This window comes from Ranitomeya imitator, chromosome 1 (genome assembly GCF_032444005.1).
Source record: "Ranitomeya imitator isolate aRanImi1 chromosome 1, aRanImi1.pri, whole genome shotgun sequence".
Taxonomy (NCBI): Eukaryota; Metazoa; Chordata; class Amphibia; order Anura; family Dendrobatidae; genus Ranitomeya; species Ranitomeya imitator.
Genome location: NC_091282.1, coordinates 759,375,624 through 759,401,492, shown reverse-complemented (window position 1 = coordinate 759,401,492; position 25,869 = coordinate 759,375,624). Strand labels below are relative to the sequence as shown.

The window sequence follows — 25,869 nt, the reverse complement described above, 5'->3', positions numbered from 1 at the left end:
AAATTCATATGAAAGTTCAATTATGAAATATTAATACATTTTTTTTTAAAGCTGGAGTCAGAGTCGGTACATTTCTACCGACTCCAACCAAAACTGACTCCGACTCCACAGCCCTGGTAAACGCAGCCATGCAATGTGAAACTGGCCTAAGCTTTTTTGTTTGTTTTTGCTTGTAAATAAACAAAAATAGACGCTATAAGTTTGGTATCACAAAAATAGACGCTACAAACTTGGTATCACCAGGACCAGACAGATCCGTAGGAAAGTTTCTGGGTCATTTTTACCACAACGTATAAGCAAAACCCAAGAAACAATGGCGAACAGACACCGGCCGTGAATTTCTGTTATTTTTCTCCTTTTGCAGTGAAGTTTACGAGACTGAAGTTGGTTTCTTATTCGGCAACCTCCTCTTTTCTGTTTTTTACAGGTTTAACAACAAAAAATAATCACCACAATAATAAAACAATGCAGTGAGGTGCCCTGATGTGAATACACTTAACAGCTACAAAAACAATAAAACTGCCACAAAAATGGGCATCAAAGTGGGCACCAAAGAGAGTTGCAGAAAGGGTTAAATGACTTTGGGCCACTGATCTCACACTGCAGACATATAGAACAAGGTGCCCCACATCAAAACCAGCCTGTAGATAAGCCAAGCCATCAGATACAATCGTATATGTTCCAACCCAATGGATAGGGATGAACACCTTGGTCGCCTCAGAAAGACCTTTTTGAATCAGGGCTACCATCCAAGAACAATTGAAAACTAAATTACAAGAGCCACCAGAATATCAAGGAATCACCTGCTACATTACAAAGCTAAAGAAGAAAATAACCGGGTACCTCTAGTAGTTACCTACAATCCAAATCTGGAGGTGCTAAGCGGAGCTGCACGGAAATTACGTTTACTACAAAAAGATGCCCGATTACAATCCATTTTTCCAGAGACCCCCCCCCCCCCACTACTGTGTTTTAGTAGACCCCCCAAATCTAAGAAGCATCATTGTCAAGAGCTCGCTGTCCTCTCCAACAGCTGCAGGTACCTTTCCTTGCAATCAGAAAAAAATGTAAAACCTGTCCATTTATAATGACCACAGACAAGATAAAGATCCCCAATTCACATCAGGATTACAAGACACCAGGTACTTTCAGCTGTGACACTTCTAATGTGGTGTACCTAATTATTTGTACTAAATGTCCAACTGGGGGTCTGTATGTGGGGGAGACAGGGCAAAAACTGAGGACAAGGATGAATTTTCACTGCCACACAATAAGAGAAAAAAGAATGGATCTACCTGTGGCAATACATTTTTGTCTCCCAAATCATAACATTATGGACATGAAATTACTGGTGTTAAAAGGTAGCTTCAAATCTCAGAGAGACAGAAGAGTCTGGGAATATAAACTGATGACGACCTTTGACAGTCTTAATGCAGGAATGAATGTGTCGCATGGATTTATGTCTTTTTACATCAACTAAGGAACTTTCCCCTCAGACTATGAGGGGTCATCACAACAGAGACCCTAATCAGAGGACAATAAAACAATCCTTATCTAAGAACTGGCCCAATATTTATGGACATAACTGTTTATCACTCATGGTAATTCTGCTTCATGTCACCTGTCTTATCCATGGTTTTCCCCCTCTATTTTTCCTGTGCTATCTTGTGCATAAATATGTGATTCTTCAGAATTTATTTTATTCTTTGCCTGATGAAGAGACCTGTGTAGTCTCGAAAGCTTGCAATTTGTTGCCATCTTTTCAGTTAGCCTTTAAGAATACACAGATAGTGATGCCCTGCATCAAAACCAGGTCCCTCCAGCCTGGCCCAAATGGGTTCTGGGCACCAGAATTGGCATCAAAGTGGGCAAACGGCCTATTTTCACATATTTGAATAAGTATCTGATGCTTTTAAGGAGTTAAATGACTTTGGGCCACTTATCTGACAATTAAAATATACAGATACTGATGCCCTGCCTCAAACCCAGGTGCCGAAAGCCTGGCCCAAATGCGTTCTAGGCATCAGAATTGGCATCAAATTGGGCAGTCGATTTTGGCCATTTGAATAATTAACTGGTGTTTTTCAGGGGTTAAATGACTGTGGGCCAATGATCTCACACTAAGAATACACAGATAGTGATGGCTTGCATCAAGCCCACGTCACTCTAGCCTGGGCCAAATGGGTTCTTGGCATCAGAATTGGCATCAAAGTGGGCAAACAGCCCATTTTCACAGATTTGAATAAGTAACTGATGTTTTTAAGGGGTTAAATGACTTTGGGCCACTGATCTCACACTTAGAATACATAGATAGTGATGCCCTGCATCAAACACAGGTCCTGTTAGCCTGGCCCAAATGGTAATGCTTTTCTGCTTTGCCCGCAGTTGGGCAAAGTATACTGCGCATGCGCGAACTATGGAGGACACCTACTTAAATTCCCAAAAATATTGTGGACAGTGGGGAAGGATGGGGTGGAGGAAAGAAGATGAAACACCGCCTATCAGACTGGCCACAGGGCATTTACATAGCAGATTCCCATTAACGTCCCCGGATCTTGAGCTGTAAGTTCCTTTTTCCAGCATGCGCAGTTTGCGCTGCTCTTCGACTCACATCACATGATGGGAACTTACAGCGCAGGCGCCAGGGACATTAATTAAGGCAGAGGAGGTGGCGCCCGGCGTACAAAGGGGCTGAGTGATGGCTGGGAGGCGTTTGTGTCAAGGGAAAAAAGACATGCCCCCCGGACAGAATACATGTATGGCGGGCAAATCATAAAAAGCAAGATTGCAGCGTTGGAAAGGACCCAAAAAAAAGAGCCACCTTCACAGAATGCAGCATTAGTGCTGCACAAGGTGACTCTTTTAGCTAAAAACGCCAGGAGGGGGTGACAGGTTCCCTTTAACCCCTTAAAGGGAATATGTCACCCCAAAATTCGCCTATAAGCTAAGGCCACCGGCATCAGGGGCTTATCTATAGCATTCTGTGATGCTGTAGATAAGCCCCTGGTGTAACCTGAAAGATGAGAAAAACAGGTTATATTATACTCACCTGGGGGGGGGGGGGCGGTCCAATGGGCGTCGCAGTCCGGGGCCTCCCATCTTTATATAATGTCGTCCTCTTCTTTGATTCCTGTCGCGGACGTACTTTATCTGTCCTGTTGAGGGCAGAGCAAAGTACTGCAGTGTGCAGGAACCGAGAAAGGTCAGAGAGGCCCAGCGCCTGCGCACTGCAGTACTTTGCTCTGCCCTCAAGACAGATAAAGTCCACCTGCGCCGGAGCCGCAGCGTGAAGACAAGAAGAGGACGTCATCATAAGAAGATAGGAGGCCCCGGACCGCGACGCCCATCGTACCGGGACCGCCCCTGGGTGAGTGTAATATAATCTGTTTTTCTTAGGCTAGGTTCACATTGCGTTAATGGGTGTCCGGTAACGGACTCCATTACATGGCGCAATTGTCGCAATTAACGCTATGTAACGGATCCGTTAGCGCACCCATTGACTGCAAACGTATGCCATTTTTGGCATGCATCTGCGATGTGCCGTTAGTTTCGGACGGACCTCGAACGCTGCTTGCAGCGTTCAGGGTCCGTTCCTCGCTAGCGCAGATCGGGATTGCCGAACGCAATCCCTTTTTGGATATTGCATTAGCGCAATCCGCTAGCGTATCCGCTAAACGGATTGCACTAACACAATGTGAACCTAGCCTTACCTTTCAGGATACATCAGGGGCTGATCTACAGCCTTACAGAATGCTGTAGATAAGCCCCTGATGCCGGTGGGCTTAGCTCATCTTCCATTTTGGGGGTGACAGGTTCCCTTTAAAAACATCAGTTACTTATTCAAATCTGAGAAAATCGGCTGTTTGACCACTCTGATGTCAATTCTGATGCCCAGAACCCATGTGGGCAAGGCTAACGGGACCTGGGTTGGATGCAGGGCATCACTGTCTGTGTAGTCTAAGTGTCATTTAACCCCTTAAAAACATCAGTTACTTATTCAAATCTGTGAAAATGAGCTGTTTGCCCACTTTGATGCCAGTTCTGATGCCCAGAACCTATTTCAGCCAGGCTGAAGAGACTTGGTTTTGATGTGGGGCCCCCTGTTCTATATATTTGCACTGTGATATCAGTGGCCCAAAGGCATTTAAACCCTTAAAAACAACAGTTACTTATTCAAATGGCCAAAATTGACTGCCCACTTTGATGCCAGTTCTGATGCCCAGAACCCATTTGGGCCAGGCTGGAGAGACCTGGTTTTGATGTGGGGCTCCCTGTTCTATATGTCTGCAGTGTGAGATCAGTGGCCCAAAGGCATTTAACCCTTTCTGCAGCGCTCTTGGGAGCCCACTTTGATACCCATCTTTGTGCCAGCTTTATTGTTTTTGTAGATGTTTTTAAGTGTAGTCACATTAGGGCACCTCACTGCAGTGTTTTATTATTGTGATGATTATTTTTTGTTGTTAAACCTGTAAAAAACAGAAAAGAAAAAATTGCCGAATAAGAAACCAACTTCAGCCCCGTGTAAAGTTTCTGGTAAAGCGAATAGTGTTGTTCACAACTACACCTCGTCCCGCCATAAATACTAAGCGTTACCTGTGACAGCGGAGCCCAAGTCCGTACAGTCTGGAGCCCCCCAGCTGTAAAGCCCCGGCTGCCCTCGCACAGCACAGCCCGGCCATTGGCAGTCCCCCTCTGTATATACACCAGATGACCAGAAGCAGCGACCGCTGGGAGCACCGGAGCTGCCGTTATCCAATAACAACGCACATTTTACTAACCACGCCTAGCATGACTTTCCAGCGAATAGGATATACGGTTTCTTAACCAATCACAGGATTAGAGATAAGCACAGTCCTACCAATAGGAATAGGACTATGAAGGCTTGCTGGCCAATAGGATGTAACCAGGAAGAAGAACTCACCTAGCGAGCTCGCTGGTATAGAGGTTAAAGGGCAGTAGGCGTGGCGCTCCGCCGATTGCAGGCCAGATGCTGGTGGACGTGAAGCTGTCATTTTCATTGTAACGTTACTAAAGGTTGGTGATAGCGGCTCCTCTGGTAGCAGGGGTTCTCTGTGCCGATAGGTGGCGCAGTAAGTGGGAAGAGCTTCATAGAACCCAGTGCAATCTATCAAATAGCTGCTCGCTTTATGTAACAACCTGTAAGAGTAAGAGCTGGAATCTGATTGGTTGTTGCGGTGAACTGCCTCTCCTTTACACGATGTACGTCTGTATAAAGATGATATTACTGGCTTCCCACTGCGCTCTTGTGAAACGTAAGCTGAATAGTGATTGGCTAATGTGGGAAACAAGTTTTTCTTCACAAATCCTCTTATCCCCTTCCTGCCACAGCCAGTTTTTCCTCCCTTTCCAAGAGCAGCAACTTTTTCATACCTTTGCATCCCCATAGCCGCCATGGGCGAGATTGTTTTTTTTTTTTGTGTGAGGCAAGTTGTAATTGTGAATGCCACCATTCATTTTACCATATAATGTGCTGAAAAATGCTAAAGAACTCAAAGTGTAATCAAATGGTGAAAAAAAACAAACAGATTCTGACATTGGCTTTTATTTTTATGCCGTTTATTATGCTGCGAAAATCACCGGGAAACCTAATTCCTCAGATCAGTGCGCCTACAGCGATACCAAACCTATAAGGCTATGTGCACACGTAGGAAAAGAGGTGCAGAATTTTCTGCACAAAGTCCGCATCTCCTGGCAGAATCCGCAGCTGCGGATTTTATGCGGAATTGATGCGGATTTTCTTTGGATTTTGCCACTGTGGATTTCTATAATGGAAGGGTGCAGAAACGCTGCAGATCCGCATTAAAGAAGTGACATGCACTTCTTTGAAATCCGCAGCAATTCTGCACTGATTTTTCCGCACAGCTTTTTTTTTTTGCCCATTGACTTACATTGTACTATACATCACAGTGTGGATCTGCAGCGTTTCTGCGCAGAAAAATCCGCTGCAGATCCGCAGCAAATCCACATTGTGTGCACACAGCCTAAGGCCTGTCCCACACATCCAGATAATTCCGGTACCGGAAAAATCGGTACCGGAGTTATCCGTGTCCGTGAGCTCACGTAGGCCATCCGTGTGGCACACGTGCGGCACACGTGTGCCGACTGGGTACCACACGGAGCGTGCAGGAGACAGCGCTAGAGATAAGCGCTGTCCCCTGCATCTGGTGCTGAAGCCGCCATTCATATCTTCTCTCCAGCAGCGTTCGCTGGAGAGAAGATATGAAAAATCCTTTTTTTTTTTTTTTTTTCCGTGTTTAAAATAAAGATCCCTCTCCCCACCCCCTGTGCGCCCGCCCGCTGTTAATAAAATACTCACCCGGCTCCCTCGCAGCAGCCTCTTCGCGCCGCACCTCTCCTGTATGAGCGGTCCCTATGGGAGGTGGAGCTGCATATTCATGACTGTAATCGGCGGCCCCACGTGACCGCTCCTACAGTAGAAGGTGCGGCCAGGACAGGAAGCAGCGCCAGCCAGCGAGGGAGCCGGGTGAGTATTTTAAAAACAGCGGGCGGGCCCACAGGGGGTGGGAGGGGGTCGAGCACATGGATCTTTATTTTAAACACGAGAAACAAAAAAAAAGGAATATTCATATCTTCTCTACAGCAAACGCTGCTGCAAAGAAGATATGAATGGCGGCTTCAGCACCAGTGGGGGGGACAGCGCTTACTGTAGCGCTGTCTCCTGCACGGCACACGGACTGCACACGGACAACGTCCGTGTGCGGTACGTGTTTTACACGGACCCATTGACTTTAATGGGTCCGTGTAATCCGTGCGCTCCCACGAACACTGACATGTCTCCGTGTTTGGCACATGGAGACACGGTCCACAAAAAATCAATGACATCTGCACAGAGGCATTGATTTCAATGTGTCTACGTGTGTCAGTGGCTCTGGTACGTGAGGAAACTGTCACCTCACATACCGGAGCCACTGACGTGTGAAACCGGCCTTAGGGTATCTGCACACGTTCAGGATTTCTTGCAGAAATTTCCTGACAAAAAACTGACATTTCTGCCAGAAATCCGCATGCGTTTTTTGCACGTTTTTTCCCAATGCATTAAATAGCGCGAAAAATCTGCAAAATTAATGATCTTGCTGCTTTTTTTTACCACAATGCGTTTTTTCACGGACAAAACGTATCATGTGCACAAAAATTGCAGAATGCATTCTAAATGATAGGATGCATATGTATGCGTTTTTATTGTGAAAAAACCTGAACGTGTGCACATACCCTATGGATCAGTGTGAGGACTTGTTGTTTTGTAAAGATCGGTTTACAGTTTCTAACTTTATTTTTTAAATATACAATATTTTTCATTTGTTTTTGGATATTTATGGATGCAGTGATGCCAAATACACTATTTTATTTGTGAATTGGCAAAAAGTCATATTAAACTTGGATATTTATTTAATTTTTACATATCACTGTATTTTTTTTTTGTCCCCGCTAGAGCAGCGGTGGCGAACCTATGGCACGCATGCTAAAAGGGGCACACAGAGCCCTCCCTGTGGGCACGCGCGCCATCGCCATTCCGCATCTGCAGACCGGGGTCGGCAGGTGAGGAGCCCGGCAACCTCAGCCTTTACTTAGCTGGATCTGCATCCTCAGACACGCATCCAGCTGTAGTGTACTGCAGCGCACAAAGTGGCAGGGTCTGTGCACCGCAATACACGCTAGTGGCCAATCAGAGTCCAGCAGCTGATGTCAGCGTACAACTGACTGGGCGCATGGCAGTGACAGCATGCACCCCTTCCATCGATTGGACGCTGAAATCAACTGCCGACTTCAGAACACGACATGGTGAGAGAGAGGAAGTAAGTTGAGTAGCGATGTTTATTGTTTTGTGTTTTTTGTTTGTTTTTTTCTTCCTATGCGTTGAACAGCGGCGCCAGCACGATGGGAGATATATACAATGATGGGGTGACATATATACCAGGATTGGCAAGCATTTACCAGGATGGGGGACATATACATAAATTGGGGGGTCATATACAAGGATTGGGGGAGAGTATGTCAGGATATCAAGCATCTTCCTTTATATCTGCAGTCTGGTACCGCCTGCTCCTGTCTGTGGCTGCTCTCTGCCGCCCCGCCTGCTCTTTGCCGCCCCCTGACTGCTCTCTGATTGAGTTGTGTTTTTTCTAAAGTAAAACCTCAGACTATATGCACATGTTGCGGATTAATATGCGGATCCGCAGGGTTTTTGGATGCGTGACATTGCATCAAATCCGCAGTGTAGTGCACAAGCATTATTAGTCAATGGGAAATTTATAATTTTTGTGCACATGCTGCGGAAAAAAAGCACACGCATTTGCAGCGTTTTATTTACTGCAGCATATAAATTCTTTTTGCGGATCTGCAACATTTCTGCACCCTTTAACTTCTATTGTGTCAGGCCAATCCACAGCAAAACCGCAGATTTAAAAAAGATCTGCGGTTTTGCTGCTGATGTGCCTCCGAGAAATGCTGCAGATCGGGAGAGGGAAGAGTGTGTGGGCGGAGACTATGTACTATGTACACAAAATGAGAATGCTTGGTCTGGGGGAAAATGTGTGTAAATGGGTTAGTAACTGGCTTAGTGATAGAAAGCAGAGGGTGGTTATAAATGGTATAGTCTCTAACTGGGTCGCTGTGACCAGTGGGGTACCGCAGGGGTCAGTATTGGGACCTGTTCTCTTCAACATATTCATTAATGATCTGGTAGAAGGTTTACACAGTAAAATATCGATATTTGCAGATGATACAAAACTATGTAAAGCAGTTAATACAAGAGAAGATAGTATTCTGCTACAGATGGATCTGGATAAGTTGGAAACTTGGGCTGAAAGGTGGCAGATGAGGTTTAACAATGATAAATGTAAGGTTATACACATGGGAAGAGGGAATCAATATCACCATTACACACTGAACGGGAAACCACTGGATAAATCTGACAGGGAGAAGGACTTGGGGATCCTAGTTAATGATAAACTTACCTGGAGCAGCCAGTGCCAGGCAGCAGCTGCCAAGGCAAACAGGATCATGGGGTGCATTAAAAGAGGTCTGGATACACATGATGAGAGCATTATACTGCCTCTGTACAAATCCCTAGTTAGACCGCACATGGAGTACTGTGTCCAGTTTTGGGCACCGGTGCTCAGGAAGGATATAATGGAACTAGAGAGAGTACAAAGGAGGGCAACAAAATTAATAAAGGGGATGGGAGAACTACAATACCCAGATAGATTAGCGAAATTAGGATTATTTAGTCTAGAAAAAAGACGACTGAGGGGCGATCTAATAACCATGTATAAGTATATAAGGGGACAATACAAATATCTCGCTGAGGATCTGTTTATACCAAGGAAGGTGACGGGCACAAGGGGGCATTCTTTGCGTCTGGAGGAGAGAAGGTTTTTCCACCAACATAGAAGAGGATTCTTTACTGTTAGGGCAGTGAGAATCTGGAATTGCTTGCCTGAGGAGGTGGTGATGGCGAACTCAGTCGAGGGGTTCAAGAGAGGCCTGGATGTCTTCCTGGAGCAGAACAATATTGTATCATACAATTATTAGGTTCTGTAGAAGGACGTAGATCTGGGTATTTATTATGATGGAATATAGGCTGAACTGGATGGACAAATGTCTTTTTTCGGCCTTACTAACTATGTTACTATGTTACTATGTGTGTGGGCGGAGATTGTGTGCGGGAGAGATGTGCTGGTGGCTGTGAGGGTCTGTGGGTGTGCGGGGCTGTGTGTGTGTTTGTTTGTAGGTAGGCATCGTCCGGTGGGACTACTAGTCCCATCCGGCTATGCCTGCTACAGTGACCGCTAGCCAGATGATAGGACAGTAGTAGTCCCATAATCTGGCTACTGTGTTCAAGTGTAAAAAAAAAAAAAAACACATATACAGTACATACATATTCAACATACAGTATATACTTACCATGCACCTAGTCCTCGAAGCCCTCGATCACCTGTAAAAAAATGAAAAATAATAAACCGACAGTATACTTCCTGATCCGATGTAATCCATTTAAGGGCCCCTTTCCATTTGTGAGAAAAACGGACGAGTGCAATCCGATAAAAAATCGGATTGAACTCGGACCAATGTTAATCAATATGTGACACTCCATTTGCGATTTTTTTTTTCCCAGCCGAAATCGGACTGAGAAAAATCTGTGTCGGCTGAGAAAAAAATCGCAGTATGCTGCGTATTGCTGAGATTCTCGGACGAGACTCGCCAATGCAAGTCAATGGGTGCGAGAAAAAAAACGCACAGCACTCGCACCATGCGAGTGCTGTCCGATTTTTACGCACCCGTGTCCTTAGAAAAGCCGGCAATTCAGCGCAGAGTACAGTAAAATCACACTGACAGGTTAGATGAGAGTAGATATATACACATAGAATAGGTATATATACATATATATACAGTGGGGCAAAAAAGTATTTAGTCAGTCAGCAATAGTGCAAGTTCCACCACTTAAAAAGATGAGAGGCGTCTGTAATTTACATCATAGGTAGACCTCAACTATGGGAGACAAACTGAGAAAAAAAAATCCAGAAAATCACATTGTCTGTTTTTTTAACATTTTATTTGCATATTATGGTGGAAAATAAGTATTTGGTCAGAAACAAAATTTCATCTCAATACTTTGTAATATATCCTTTGTTGGCAATGACAGAGGTCAAATGTTTTCTGTAAGTCTTCACAAGGTTGCCACACACTGTTGTTGGTATGTTGGCCCATTCCTCCATGCAGATCTCCTCTAGAGCAGTGATGTTTTTGGCTTTTCGCTTGGCAACACGGACTTTCAACTCCCTCCAAAGGTTTTCTTTAGGGTTGAGATCTGGAGACTGGCTAGGCCACTCCAGGACCTTGAAATGCTTCTTATGAAGCCACTCCTTCGTTGCCCTGGCGGTGTGCTTTGGATCATTGTCATGTTGAAAGACCCAGCCACGTTTCATCTTCAATGCCCTTGCTGATGGAAGGAGGTTTGCACTCAAAATCTCACGATACATGGCCCCATTCATTCTTTCATGTACCCGGATCAGTCGTCCTGGCCCCTTTGCAGAGAAACAGCCCCAAAGCATGATGTTTCCACCACCATGCTTTACAGTAGGTATGGTGTTTGATGGATGCAACTCAGTATTCTTTTTCCTCCAAACACGACAAGTTGTGTTTCTACCAAACAGTTCCAATTTGGTTTCATCAGACCATAGGACATTCTCCCAAAACTCCTCTGGATCATCCAAATGCTCTCTAGCAAACTTCAGACGGGCCCGGACATGTACTGGCTTAAGCAGTGGGACACGTCTGGCACTGCAGGATCTGAGTCCATGGTGGCGTAGTGTGTTACTTATGGTAGGCCTTGTTACATTGGTCCCAGCTCTCTGCAGTTCATTCACTAGGTCCCCCCGCGTGGTTTTGGGATTTTTGCTCACCGTTCTTGTGATCATTCTGACCCCACGGGGTGGGATTTTGCGTGGAGCCCCAGATCGAGGGAGATTATCAGTGGTCTTGTATGTCTTCCATTTTCTAATTATTGCTCCCACTGTTGATTTCTTCACTCCAAGCTGGTTGGCTATTGCTGATTCAGTCTTCCCAGCCTGGTGCAGGGCTACAATATTGTTTCTGGTGTCCTTTGACAGCTCTTTGGTCTTCACCATAGTGGAGTTTGGAGTCAGACTGTTTGAGGGTGTGCACAGGTGTCTTTTTATACTGATAACAAGTTTAAACAGGTGCCATTACTACAGGTAATGAGTAGAGGAAAGAGGAGACTCTTAAAGAAGAAGTTACAGGTCTGTGAGAGCCAGAAATCTTGATTGTTTGTTTCTGACCAAATACTTATTTTCCACCATAATATGCAAATAAAATGATAAAAAAACAGACAATGTGATTTTCTGGATTTTTTTTTCTCAGTTTGTCTCCCATAGTTGAGGTCTACCTATGATGTAAATTACAGACGCCTCTCATCTTTTTAAGTGGTGGAACTTGCACTATTGCTGACTGACTAAATACTTTTTTGCCCCACTGTATATATGTCAGGGAGACACCTATATATATATATTTATATTTAATGCAGCGTGAGATAGCTTTAAAGCTGGTAATTCAATTACCGGCTTTTGCTTTCTCCTTCACAAACCCGACATGATATGAGACCTGGTTTACATACAGTAAACCATCTCATATCACCATTTTTTTTGCATATTCTACACTACTAATGTTAGTAGTGTGTATATGCAAAATTTGGGCGTTCTAGCTATTATATGTAAGGGTTAAATGGCGGAAAAAATTGGCGTGGGCTCCCGCACAATTTTCTCCGCCAGAGTAGTAAAGCCAGTGACTGAGGGCAGATATTAATAGCCTGGAGAGGGTCCATGGTTATTGGCCCCCCCCTGGCTAAAAACACCTGCCCCCAGCCACCCCAGAAAAGGCACATCTGGAAGATGCGCCTATTCTGGCACTTGGCCACACTCTTCCCATTCCCGTGTAGCGGTGGGATATGGGGTAATGAAGGGTTAATGCCACCTTGCAATTGTAAGGTGACATTAAGCCTAATTAATAATGGAGAGGCGTCAATTATGACACCTATCCATTATTAATCCAATTGAAAGAAAGGGTTAAAAAAATACACACACACATTATTAAAAATTATTTTAATGAAATAAAAACAAAGGTTGTTGTAATTTTTTATTTAACGCCCAATCCACTCAGTGAAGACCCTCGTTCTGTGACAAAAAAAAAAATAATAAACCAACAATATACTTACCTTCCACAGATCGGTAAAGTCCAACGATGTAAATCCTTCTGAAGGGGTTAAAACATTTTGCAGCCAGGAGCTTTGCTAATGCAATGCTACTCCTCGCTGCAAAACCCCTGGGAATGAGTCTAAATATAGATCAATGAGCTATATTTAGCTTCATTTGCGGTGAGGCGCCCTCTGCTGGCTGTTCATAGATCGTGGGAACTTTCCTTGAAAGCTCCCAGGCTTTTTAGCCAGGGGGGGCCAATAACCATGGACCCTCTCCAGGCTATTAATATCTGCCCTCAGTCACTGGCTTTACTACTCTGGCGGAGAAAATTGTGCGGGAGCCCACGCCAATTTTTTCCGCCATTTAACCCTTAAATATAATAGCTAGAACGCCCAAATTTGGCATATACACACTACTAACATTAGTAGTGTGGAATATGCAAAAAAAATGGTGATATGAGATGGTTTACTGTATGTAAACCAGGTCTCATATCATGTCGGGTTTGTGAAGGAGAAAGCAAAAGCCGGTAATTGAATTACCAGCTTTAAAGCTATCTAGCGCTGCATTAAATATAAATATATATATAGGTGTCTCCCTGACATATATATATGTATATATACCTATTCTATGTGTATATATCTACTCTAATCTAACCTGTCACTGTGATTTTACTGTACTCTGCGCTGAATTACCGGCTTTTCAAAGGAGACCCGTGCGTAAAAATCGGACAGCAATACGGATGTCATACGGATGTTGCGATAAAAAAATCGCATGACACTCGCATGGCACTCGCATGGCACTCGCAGACGTTACATCAGTTTTTTCGGTCCGTAAATCGGACCGTTTTTTTCTCACACAAGTGGAAAGGGGCCCTAAGAACGAGTGTCCCATGACGATCTCCCGTGGAGAGCTGTCACATCAGCAAATGCGACCGCTCTCCAGGGGCTCCGTTGATACAATGACGGAAGGTATCCTTCCGCACTGTATCCCTCCGCCGCTGTGAGTGCAGAGTTCATACTGTAACTTGCGGCACCGCTATGTGGGAAAATTCTCACGCAGCAGTGCCGTAAAGTGAGAGGCCATTGAACCCTCAGTGATAACACTGCAGAAGCCATTGTCTCCTGTCAGTGTGTCACTAGAGGGCTATAGAGCTGTCACATCTAGTGATGTGGCAGCTCTATAGGGGAGATAGTCGTGGGACACTTGTCTATTAAATGGACTGCTTCGGACCAGGGAGTATTTGTGTTGGTTTATTATTTTTTATTTTTTTCCAGGAAATCGAGGGTGTCGCATGGATTGGCAGAACAATACAGATGGCAAAACTGTGTGGTGATTTATTTCATTAAAATACTTTATTCTGCATGTGTGTTTGTTTAACCCATTAACAACTATGGGATTAGTAAGGGATAGGTGTCTTATTGATGCCTCTCCATTACTAAGCTGGCTTGATGTCTCCTTACAATTCAAAGGTGACAATAACCCCCTATTACCCCATATGCCACCGCTACAGGGCAGTGGGAAGAGAGATGCTAAGTGTCGGAATTGGCGCATCTTACAGATGCACCATTTCTGGGGCGGCTGTGAGCTGCTGTTTGTAGCCGGGGGGCCCCAATATCCAAGGTCCCTTCCTAGGCTATGGATATCAGCCCACAGCTGTCTGCATAGTCTTTTCTGGCTATAAATTATAGAGGGACCCCATGTCGTTTTTTTTTTTTTTTGGGGGGGGGGGTGGGTCCTCCTATTTTAATAGCCAGTAAAGACTAAATATACAGCTGCAGGCTGATATTCATAGCCTGGGAAGATCCATGGGTATTAACCCCTTCCCATGCTATAAACATTGGCTTTCTCTTTCTGGCACAGAAAATTGCATGGGAGCCCACGCATTTAAAAAAAAAATAAAAATTAGAAATTAGATAATGCGTTTAAGGCCGGGGTCACACTTGCGAGAAACTCTCACATCAATACCGAGTGCCGGTATGTATTTCTATCCAGCTGAACGCTCCGGACCCAAGTGCCGACGACAGTGCTGGGTATTGAGGTGCGAGACTCGTGCAAGTTTCTCGCAAGTGTGACCCTGGCCTAACGCAGATTGTGTGTGTGTGTGTGTGTTTAACTCTTTACGTACTATTTTATTATGTTTATTATGTTTATTACTAAACATCGGGCTTGGTACTATCTATCTATAGATCTATCTATAGATTATCTATCTATAGCTAGATAGATACAGTTAGGGCCAGAAATATTTGGACAGTGACACAATTTTCATGAGTTGGGCTCTGCATGCCACCACATTGGATTTGAAATGAAACCTCTACAACAGAATTCAAGTGCAGATTGTAACGTTTAATTTGAAGGGTTGAACAAAAATATCTGATAGAAAATGTAGGAATTGTACACATTTCTTTACAAACACTCCACATTTTAGGAGGTCAAAAGTAATTGGACAAATAAACATAACCCAAACAAAATATTTTTATTTTCAATATTTTGTTGCAAATCCTTTGGAGGCAATCACTGCCTTAAGTCTGGAACCCATGGACATCACCAAACGCTGGGTTTCCTCCTTCTTAATGCTTTGCCAGGCCTTTACAGCCGCAGCCTTCAGGTCTTGCTTGTTTGTGGGTCTTTCCGTCTTAAGTCTGGATTTGAGCAAGTGAAATGCATGCTCAATTGGGTTTAGATCTGGAGATTGACTTGGCCATTGCAGAATGTGCCACTTTTTGGCACTCATGAACTCCTGGGTAGCTTTGGCTGTATGCTTGGGGTCATTGTCCATCTGTACTATGAAGCGCCGTCCAATCAACTTTGCAGCATTTGGCTGAATCTGGGCTGAAAGTATATCCCGGTACACTTCAGAATTCATCCGGCTACTCTTGTCTGCTCTTATGTCATCAATAAACACAAGTGACCCAGTGCCATTGAAAGCCATGCATGCCCATGCCATCACGTTGCCTCCACCATGTTTTACAGAGGATGTGGTGTGCCTTGGATCATGTGCCGTTCCCTTTCTTCTCCAAACTTTTTTCTTCCCATCATTCTGGTACAGGTTGATCTTTGTCTCATCTGTCCATAGAATACTTTTCCAGAACTGAGCTGGCTTCTTGAGGTGTTTTTCTGCAAATTTAACTCTGGCCTGTCTATTTTTGGTATTGATGAATGGTTTGCATCTAGATGTGAACCCTTTGTATTTACTGTCATGGAGTCTTCTCTTTACTGTTGACTTAGAGACAGATACACCTACTTCACTGAGAGTGTTCTGGACTTCAGTTGATGTTGTGAATGGGTTCTTCTTCACCAAATTAAGTATGCGGCGATCATCCACCACTGTTGTCATCCGTGGACGCCCAGGCCTTTTTGAGTTCCCAAGCTCACCAGTCAATTCCTTTTTTCTCAGAATGTACCCAACTGTTGATTTTGCTGCTCCAAGCATGTCTGCTATCTCTCTGATGGATTTTTTCTTTTTTTTCAGCCTCAGGATGTTCTGCTTCACCTCAATTGAGAGTTCCTTTGACCGCATGTTGTCTGCTCACAGCAACAGCTTCCAAATGCAAAACCACACACCTGGAATCCACCCCTGACCTTTTAACTACTTCATTGATTACAGGTTAACGAGGGAGACGCCTTCAGAGTTAATTGCAGCCCTTAGCGTCCATTGTCCAATTACTTTTGGTCCCTTGAAAAAGAGGACGCTATGCATTACAGAGCTATGATTCCTAAACCCTTTCTCCGATTTGGATGTGGAAACTATCATATTGCAGCTGGGAGTGTGCACTTTCAGCCCATATTATATATATAATTGTATTTCTGAACATGTTTTTGTAAACAGCTAAAATAACAAAACTTGTGTCACTGTCCAAATATTTCTGGCCCTAACTGTATATCTATAGATAGATATCTAAAGATAGATGGATAGATATACAGTGGGGCAAAAAAATATTTAGTCAATCAGCAATAGTGCAAGTTCCACCACTTAAAAAGATGAGAGGTGTCTGTAATTTACATCATAGGTAGACCTCAACTATGGGAGACAAACTGAGAAAAAAAAATCCAGAAAATCACATTGTCTGTTTTTTTATCATTTTTTTGGCATATTATGGTGGAAAATAAGTATCTGGTCAGAAACAAACAATCAAGATTTCTGGCTCTCACAGACCTGTAACTTCTTCTTTAAGAGTCTCCTCTTTCCTCCACTCATTACCTGTAGTAATGGCACCTGTTTAAACTTGTTATCAGTATAAAAAGACACCTGTGCACACCCTCAAACAGTCTGACTCCAAACTCCACTATGGTGAAGACCAAAGAGCTGTCAAAGGACACCAGAAACAAAATTGTAGCCCTGCACCAGGCTGGGAAGACTGAATCTGCAATAGCCAACCAGCTTGGAGTGAAGAAATCAACAGTGGGAGCAATAATTAGAAAATGGAAGACATACAAGACCACTGATAATCTCCCTCGATCTGGGGCTCCACGCAAAATCCCACCCCGTGGGGTCAGAATGATCACAAGAACGGTGAGCAAAAATCCCAGAACCACGCGGGGGGACCTAGTGAATGAACTGCAGAGAGCTGGGACCAATGTAACAAGGCCTACCATAAGTAACACACTACGCCACCATGGACTCAGATCCTGCAGTGCCAGATGTGTCCCACTGCTTAAGCCAGTACATGTCCGGGCCCGTCTGAAGTTTGCTAGAGAGCATTTGGATGATCCAGCGGAGTTTTGGGAGAATGTCCTATTGTCTGATTAAACCAAACTGGAACTGTTTCGTAGAAACACAACTTGTCGTGTTTGTAGGATAAAGAATACTGAGTTGCATCCATCAAACACCATACCTACTGTAAAGCATGGTGGTGGAAACATCATGCTTTGGGGCTGTTTCTCTGCAAAGGGGCCAGGACGACTGATCCGGGTACATGAAAGAATGAATGGGGCCATGTATCGTGAGATTTTGAGTGCAAACCTCCTTCCATCAGCAAGGGCATTGAAGATGAAACGTGGCTGGGTCTTTCAACATGACAATGATCCAAAGCACACCGCCAGGGCAACGAAGGAGTGGCTTCGTAAGAAGCATTTCAAGGTCCTGGAGTGGCCTAGCCAGTCTCCAGATCTCAACCCTATAGAAAACCTTTGGAGGGAGTTGAAAGTCCGTGTTGCCAAGCGAAAAGCCAAAAACATCACTGCTCTAGAGGAGATCTGCATGGAGGAATGGGCCAACATACCAACAACAGTGTGTGGCAACCTTGTGAAGACTTACAGAAAATGTTTGACCTCTGTCATTGCCAACAAAGGATATATTACAAAGTATGGAGATGAAATTTTGTTTCTGACCAAATACTTATTTTCCACCATAATATGCAAATAAAATGTTAAAAAATCAGACAATGTGATTTTCTGGATTTTTTTTTCTCAGTTTGTCTCCCATAGTTGAGGTCTACCTATGATGTAAATTACAGACGCCTCTCATCTTTTTAAGTGGTGGAACTTGCACTATTGCTGACTGACTAAATACTTTTTTGCCCCACTGTATACAATGGTGTTCAAAAGTCCTGCATAGGCGTGAAGAAAACTATATGTTTCATACTTCTGCATCTCTACAGTGAAACTGGTGGAACTTATATGTTTTTGTAATCCCTCATTGTATGCCATACTCATTTTTGAATGTCCTAAGTGTATAAATTGTTATGGTATGTGCATTTTTGATAGTTTTTTTTACAGCATAACCATACCTACACCAGTACAGTGTGTAGAATGGTGAACAGGTTTCTAAGTTCATTAACTTCCAATGCAAGTTCACACAGACTTAAATTTTACTTTTTAAGATTTATTATTTTTTATTTAATTCGGAGTGTTGAGCAGAAGGCAGCATTTTCTTATTAAGGATGTCAATGTATTTTTTTGTGTTAACCATACCCTCCACAATATGAAGCCTTCCAACACCATTGGCTGCCATACAGCCCCAGACCATTACTTTCATAGGATGTTTCACAGAGGAGCTCAAACACTCTGGCTTGTACTCTTCATGTGGGAACCTTCTCACATAAGACTTGCCATCATTTCCTAAAATGCAAAAAGCGCTTTCATCACTAAATAGCACTTTTTCCCACTCCTCCTTCCTCCATTTTAAATATTTCAATGCCCACAGTTTTCGCCTTTGTCTTTGTATGGCTGTCATCAATGGCTTCTTTCGGGCCTTGCACCCTCTCAGTCCTGCCTCCGAACATCTCTTCCTAACAGTTGATGTTGCTACCTCGATATTGCGCTTTTCTTGCCATTCTCGCAGAAGCTGAGGAGAGGTGAGCTTTCGATTGGCAAGGGATGTTCTTATCAGTACTCTATCCTCCCTTTTAGTTGACTTTCTGGGCCGACCAGATCTGGGCCTGTCCTGGGTAATTCCAAGCTGCTTATGTTTCTGCAAAATTCTTACGACTATACTCTGATTACAGCCGACCTTCCTTGCGATCTGGAGGCCAGTATAACCCTCTTCATGTAGCACCACATCTGGCACACGATCCTCCGCTGACAAAAATCTGAAGGCTCCCATCATAAAACTATACAGTATGATTCACTAGATAGACCAACAGATCAAACAATGTAATGCAATGTGATTGGCTGTCATATCCAGGTTATGATTGGTCACAAGAACCTCATCTGTGATTGGCTAATTTTGGATCTGAAGATGTACAATATTTAGTTCCGCTTTCAATTCCCATATTGTTGCAATAATTTCAGGCAAAACTGCTTCAAAAGCTAAAAATATTACAGGGAGAGAATGCAAAATTGTATTCTGAACAAAACCATATATAATATGTCATATTAGCATCGAAGATATTCGACAGAAAACGTTTAAAACTTGAAAAATCAGTCTATCAATTTATCCTATGCAGGACGTTTGAACACCACTGTATACACACACACACGCACACACACACACACACACACACACACACACACACACACACACACACACACACACACACACACACAGGGGAAAAAAAAGTAGTATTTAGTCAGCCACCAATTGTGCAAGTTCTCCCACTTAAAAAGATGAGAGAGGCTTGTAATTGACATCATAGGTAGACCACAACTATGAGAGTCAAAGTGAGAAAACAAATTCAGAAAATCACCTTGTCTGATTTGGCAAGATTTAAGGTACCTTCACACATAACGATATCGTTAACGATATCGTTGCTATTTGTGACGTAGCAACGATATCGTTAATGAAATCGTTATGTGTGAGAGCGACCAACGATCAGGCCCCTGCTGGGAGATCGTTGGTCGCTGAATAAAGTCCAGAACTTTATTTCGTCGCTGGACTCCTGCTGACATCGCTGAATCGGCGTGTGTGACACCGATCCAGCGATGTCTTCACTGGTAACCAGGGTAAACATCGGGTAACTAAGCGCAGGGCCGCGCTTAGTAACCCGATGTTTACCCTGGTTACCATGCTAAAAGTAAAAAAAAACAAACACTACATACTTACCTACCGCTGTCTGTCCTCCAGCGCTGCACTCTGCTTCTCTGCTCTCCTCCTGTACTGTCTGTGAGCCGGAAAGCAGAGCGGTGACGTCACCGCTCTGCTTTCCGGCTCACAGACAGTACAGGAGGAGTGCAGAGCACAGCGCTGGAGGACAGACGGCTGTAGGTAAGTATGTACTGTTTGTTTTTTTTTACTTTTAGGATGGTAACCAGGGTAAACATCGGGTTACTAAGCGCGGCCCTGCGCTTAGTTACCCGATGTTTACCCTGGTTACCGGCATCGTTGGTCGCTGGAGAGCGGTCTGTGTGACAGCTCTCCAGCGACCAAACAGCGACGCTGCAGCGATCCGGATCGTTGTCGGTATCGCTGCAGCGTCGCTTAATGTGAAGGGGCCTTTACTGATCACTAATAAAAAAAAAAACACAATACTATCACCATAGAGTGCCAGTATTCACAGGAGATCTGTACTTAGTATGCAGTGTCTGTGTAGAGGTAATACAGAGATCACTGGTGACATTATACACAGGACCTCTATATAGTATACAGTGTATAGTGTCAGTGTATAGGTAACACTGACTCACCAGTGACGTCTCTAGATGAAGTCCTTCATCTTTCATCCAGCACAGACCGCCATAATTTCTTCCAGCCAGGACTCGTTTCTGCAGGAAATAACACAGATATCTCGAGCTCCGCTTGCAGAACACATTACTTAATTTTTAACAACTTCTACATTACACCACATGAAGAAAAAAAGGTGATATAGTGTCACTCTGCATAGTAACAGGACCGCCCCCCCCCCATTTAAAACAGTATACTCAAAAAATAAAATAAATACATCACTGCAGTAATAATATCCCTTAATTAGCCCCTATGGTAATACTATTCCCCACCCTGGCCCCGTTTATCTCATTCCTGGCTCCAGCCATATGTTCTCGCATCCTGCCCTCATGAGTATCCATTTTACCCCATATGATCTCCCCATCCTGCCCCATCAGTCTCCATCGTATCCATCCTGCCCCATGATCCAATCCTGCCCCATGTCTTTCATTCTGCCCCGTGTCTCCAATCATGCCCCGTATCTATATTCTGCGCATGCCTCAAGTCCTGCCCCCAGTGTGTCCAGCAATCTGCCCCAGTGTGTCCAGCATATTACCCCCAGTGTGTCCAGCATATTACCCCCAGGTTGTCCAGCAATCTGCCCAAGTGTGTCCAGCATATTACCCCCAGTGTGTTCAGCAATCTGCCCCAGTATGTCCAGCAATCTGCCCCAGTGTCCAGCATTACCCCCAGTGTGTCCAGCATTGCCCCCAGTGTGTCCAGAAATCTGCCCCAGGGTCTCCAGCATTGCCCCAGTGTGTCCAGCATTACCCCCAGTGTGTCCAGCAATCTGCCCTAGTGTCCAGCATTGCCCCAGTGTGTCCAGCAATCTGCCCCAGGGTCTACAGCATTGCCCCCAGTGTGTCCAGCATTGCCCCCAGTGTGTCCAGCAATCTGCCCCAGGGTCTCCAGCATTGCCCCAGTGTGTCCAGCATTGCCCCCAGTGTGTCCAGCAATCTGCCCCAGTGTGTCCAGCATTGCCCCCAGTGTGTCCAGCAATCTGCCCCAGTGTCCAGCATTGCCCCAGTGTGTCCAGCAATCTGCCCCAGTGTCCAGCATTGCCTTAGTGTGTCCAGAAATCTGCCCCAGGGTCTCCAGCATTGCCCCAGTGTGTCCAGCAATCTGCCCTAGTGTCCAGCATTGCCCCAGTTTGTCCAGCAATCTGCCCCAGTTTCCAGCATTGCCCCAGTGTGTCCAGAAATCTGCCCCAGGGTCTCCAGCATTGCCCCCAGGGTCTCCAGCATTGCCCCCAGTGTGTCCAGCATTGCCCCCAGTGTGTCCAGGATTCTGCCCCAGTGTCCAGCATTGCCCCAGCGTGTCCAGCAATCTGCCCCAGTGTCCAGCATTGCCCCAGTGTCCAGCATTGCCCCAGTATGTCCAGAAATCTGCCCCAGTCTGTCCAGAAATCTGCCCCAGTGTGTCCAGCATTGCCCCCAGACAGACAGAGTCAGACAAAGAAAAAAAAAAAGTAAAATCCTCACCTCTCCCGTTCCCAGCGCAGATCCTGTGCACTCAGCGTCTCTCCGGCTCTGCAACGCTCAGGGCAGAGGCTGAGCGCGCAGTGATGATGTCATCGCACCCTCTGCCCTGAGACGTCGCAGAGTCAGAGGGCGCTGAAGACGCTGCTGCTACCGCGCAGCCGCAGGAACCAGGAGAGGTGAGTATTAGCGCTGGCACGGGGGGGGGGGGGCGCCGCCTGAAGATTTAAAGGGCCCACGTCTTTTTTTTTTTTTTTCTCCTCCTGCAGTGCCGGCCGCGGCCCCGTGACCCGCCCCCCGCAGTGTGCCGCCCGGGGCGGCCCGCCCCCCCCTTCCTACGCCACTGTATTTATATACTGTATATACAGTACAGACCAAAAATTGGACACACCTTCTCATTTATAGATTTTTCTGTATTTTCATACCCCCACACCATCACTCCTTCTCTTCCATGTTTCACGGTGGGAATCAGGCATGTAGAGTCCATCCGCTCACCTTTTCAGCGTCGCTACAGAGACACGGTGGTTGGAACCAAAGATCTCAAATTTGGACTCATCAGACCAAAGCACAGATTTCCACTGGTCTAATGTCCATTCCTTGTGTTCTTTAGCCCAAACAAGTCTCTTCTGCTTGTTGCCTGTCCTTAGCAGTGGTTTCCTAGCAGCTATTTTACCATGAAGGCCTGCTGCACAAAGTCTCCTCTTAACAGTTGTTGTAGAGATGTGTCTGCTGCTAGAACTCTGTGTGGCATTGACCTGGTCTCTAATCTGAGCTGCTGTTAACCTGCGATTTCTGAGGCTGGTGACTCAGATAAACTTATCGTCAGAAGCAGAGGTGACTCTTGGTCTTCCTTTCCTGGGGCGGTCCTCATGTGAGCCAGTTTCTTTGTAGCACTTGATGGTTTTTGCAACTGCACTTGGGGACACTTTCAAAGTATGCCCAATTTTTCGGACTGACTGACCTTCATTTCTTATAGTAATGATGGCCACTCATTTTTCTTTACTTAGCTGCTTTTTTCTTGCCATAATTCAACTCATAAGTCTATTCAGTAGGACTATCAGCTGTGTATCCACCAGACTTCTCCTCAACACAACTGATGGTCCGAACCCCATTTATAAGGCAAGAAATCCCACTTATTAAACCTGACCGGGCACACCTGTGAAGTGAAAACCATTCCCGGTGACTACCTCTTGAAGCTCATCAAGAGAATGCCAATAGTGTGCAAAGCAGTCATCAAAGCAAAAGGTGGCTACTTTGAAGAACCTAGAATATAAGACATAATTTTAGTTGTTTCACACTTTGTTAAGTATATAATTCCACATGTGTTAATTCATAGTTTTGATGCCTTCAGTGTCAATTTACAATTTTCATAGTCATGAAAATACAGAAAAAATTTTAAATGAGAAGGTTTGTCCAAACTTTTGGTCTGTACTGTATTGCTATGGATAGATATTAAAAAAAAGGAACAGCACATACAATTAAATGGGTGCACAGACCTCCAAGCAACTAATCCATATACTTGCCAAATATACAGGGACAAAAAAAAATGGAAGGCAGCACTCCAGGTTTTAGCAAAAATATAAGTGGACTTTATTGGGCCCACATGGCATGGTGCAACGTTTCGGCTTCCAAAAGCCTTTGTCAAGTACTGGACTACAAGTGTATATATTGCGTGGGCTGTGCTATATACTACATGGGCTGTGCTATATACTACATGGGCTGTGCTATATACTACGTGACTGGGCAATATTCTACGTGGCTGGTCAATATACTACGTGACTGGTCAATATACTACGTGGCTGGGCAATATACTACGTTACTGGGCAATATACTACGTTACTGGGGAATATACTACGTGACTGGGCAATATACTACGTAACTGGGCAATATACTACGTGGACATGCATATTCTAGAATACCCGATGCGTTAGAATCGGGCCACCATCTAGTGTGTGTATGTATATGTATATATATATATATATATATATATATATATATATATATATATATATATATATATATATATATATATATATCTCTATATGATTATAATACATATATATAGCCAATCTCCAGTCAGTGCTCACACAGGATTAATGGCTAATTAACGCAGTCCATTAACGCTGCTATTAACCCTGTGTGACCAACTGTTTATTATTGATGCTGCCTATGCAGCATCAATAGTAAAAAGATCTAATGTGAAAAATAATAAAAAAATCATTATATACTTACCTTCCGGCGCCTTTCCTGCTCCTCACGACGCTCCGGTCCATGCATTGCGGTCTCGCGAGATGATGACATAGCCGTCAGAGTGGATTAGAAATAGGTATCCCATAGTCCAAAATAGTTACACGGGGAGCCTGTATGTGCAAATACCCCTACTGATATCACTGGGGTCTCCTCACTCATAAGACCAAACATGCAAAGTGCTTACCCATGTGGGAGAGAATAGGGGACAAACCACGGCAGACAGAAGGGAAGGGCCCCAACGCGCGTTTCGCGAAGTTGGCTTCCTCAGGGGACCATAACATGCATGTCACCAGTGCCCAGTTTATATATAGGAGCTAAGCGCTGCCCTAATTACTCCGGAGGCGTCGCACCAGGTGCGGCGCCTGCGCAGTGCCGCCCACAGTGTCCGCCGCCACATCCGGCCATCCGGGCCTCGGCGCGGGTCAAGGAAAACATTTCCTGTGACGTCAACGACCCGCGCCAGGTCCTGAGGATGCCTTCAGTGACGCGGACGTACCCGGGACCACACCGCGCAGGCGCACGGCGCAGCAGCCATATTGCTTCCTGGACAGAGTATGGGCAAGTGCCGAGGGACACCTGGTTAGTGCAAAAGACTGCGGTAATACATAATAAGAGAACATGGGACATTAAAAACAGGGTTCAATGACAACAGAGGGAACAGGAAAAAGAGGGAGCACACATAAAACATATCGGAACAACCGAAACGGAACGCATGAAGCAATATAATGCCAAAAAGGGAAACGATCATCGGTTGTAAATAGTCCATTCATGTTCCGATCCAGAGTATGTTCGTTCCAAGGAGTGCTCCAGTATGGGCCAAATCTAGATGTGCTTCTTTTTATGGTACAAGAATCAATCCGCATCCATCCATGTTAGTCAGGCGGGATGTAATCAGAAGCACAAAAAGCCTGAACCCTCATGTCACTAAACAAATAAAAACATAGAAACAAGTGATTAAAATGCAACAACCCAGCAATGAGGGAGAATAATGGCGACGTGAGAAACACCCTACCGACCAAGTGGTGAGAATCACCACTGGTGTATATACATAATTAGCATAGACAGTCATAACGATTCCAAAAGATTCTGGGCCATGAAGGAAATTCAGCAAAAGCAAAATGTAAAATAATAGCAAAAAATCGAAAACATAAAAACAAAATAAAATAATAATGAATGAATCAATAATATATGTGCATTTTGAATTTCCTATTACAGGAAAGGGGTAAAGGACAGCTGTTCGTTGAGCCCGTGCGGAGACATCGTGCCCAAAGTGACGATCCATCGGCACTCCAGCTGCGCCAGAATACGTTTG

General features: G+C 44.6%; 2 protein-coding genes across 4 annotated transcripts in view; one reads left to right on the top strand and one right to left on the bottom strand.

The window, feature by feature from the left end:
• L2HGDH (L-2-hydroxyglutarate dehydrogenase) overlaps nucleotides 1–4,755 on the bottom strand; it is a 56,684-nt gene extending 51,929 nt beyond the window's left edge. For both annotated transcript variants that reach the window (XM_069735314.1, XM_069735319.1), the window contains exon 1: nucleotides 4,594–4,755. In XM_069735314.1, the coding sequence (XP_069591415.1) occupies nucleotides 4,594–4,679 (86 nt within the window). In that variant the 5' untranslated portion in view covers nucleotides 4,680–4,755. The remainder of the gene's footprint in view (nucleotides 1–4,593) is intronic.
• A 148-nt stretch (nucleotides 4,756–4,903) lies between these two features.
• DMAC2L (distal membrane arm assembly component 2 like) overlaps nucleotides 4,904–25,869 on the top strand; it is a 39,969-nt gene continuing 19,003 nt past the window's right edge. The window contains exon 1 of one of the 2 annotated variants that reach the window (XM_069735300.1): nucleotides 4,904–5,034. The gene's annotated coding sequence lies outside the window, so the exon portion shown is untranslated. The remainder of the gene's footprint in view (nucleotides 5,035–25,869) is intronic. The other variant, XM_069735304.1, reaches the window with a different exon arrangement.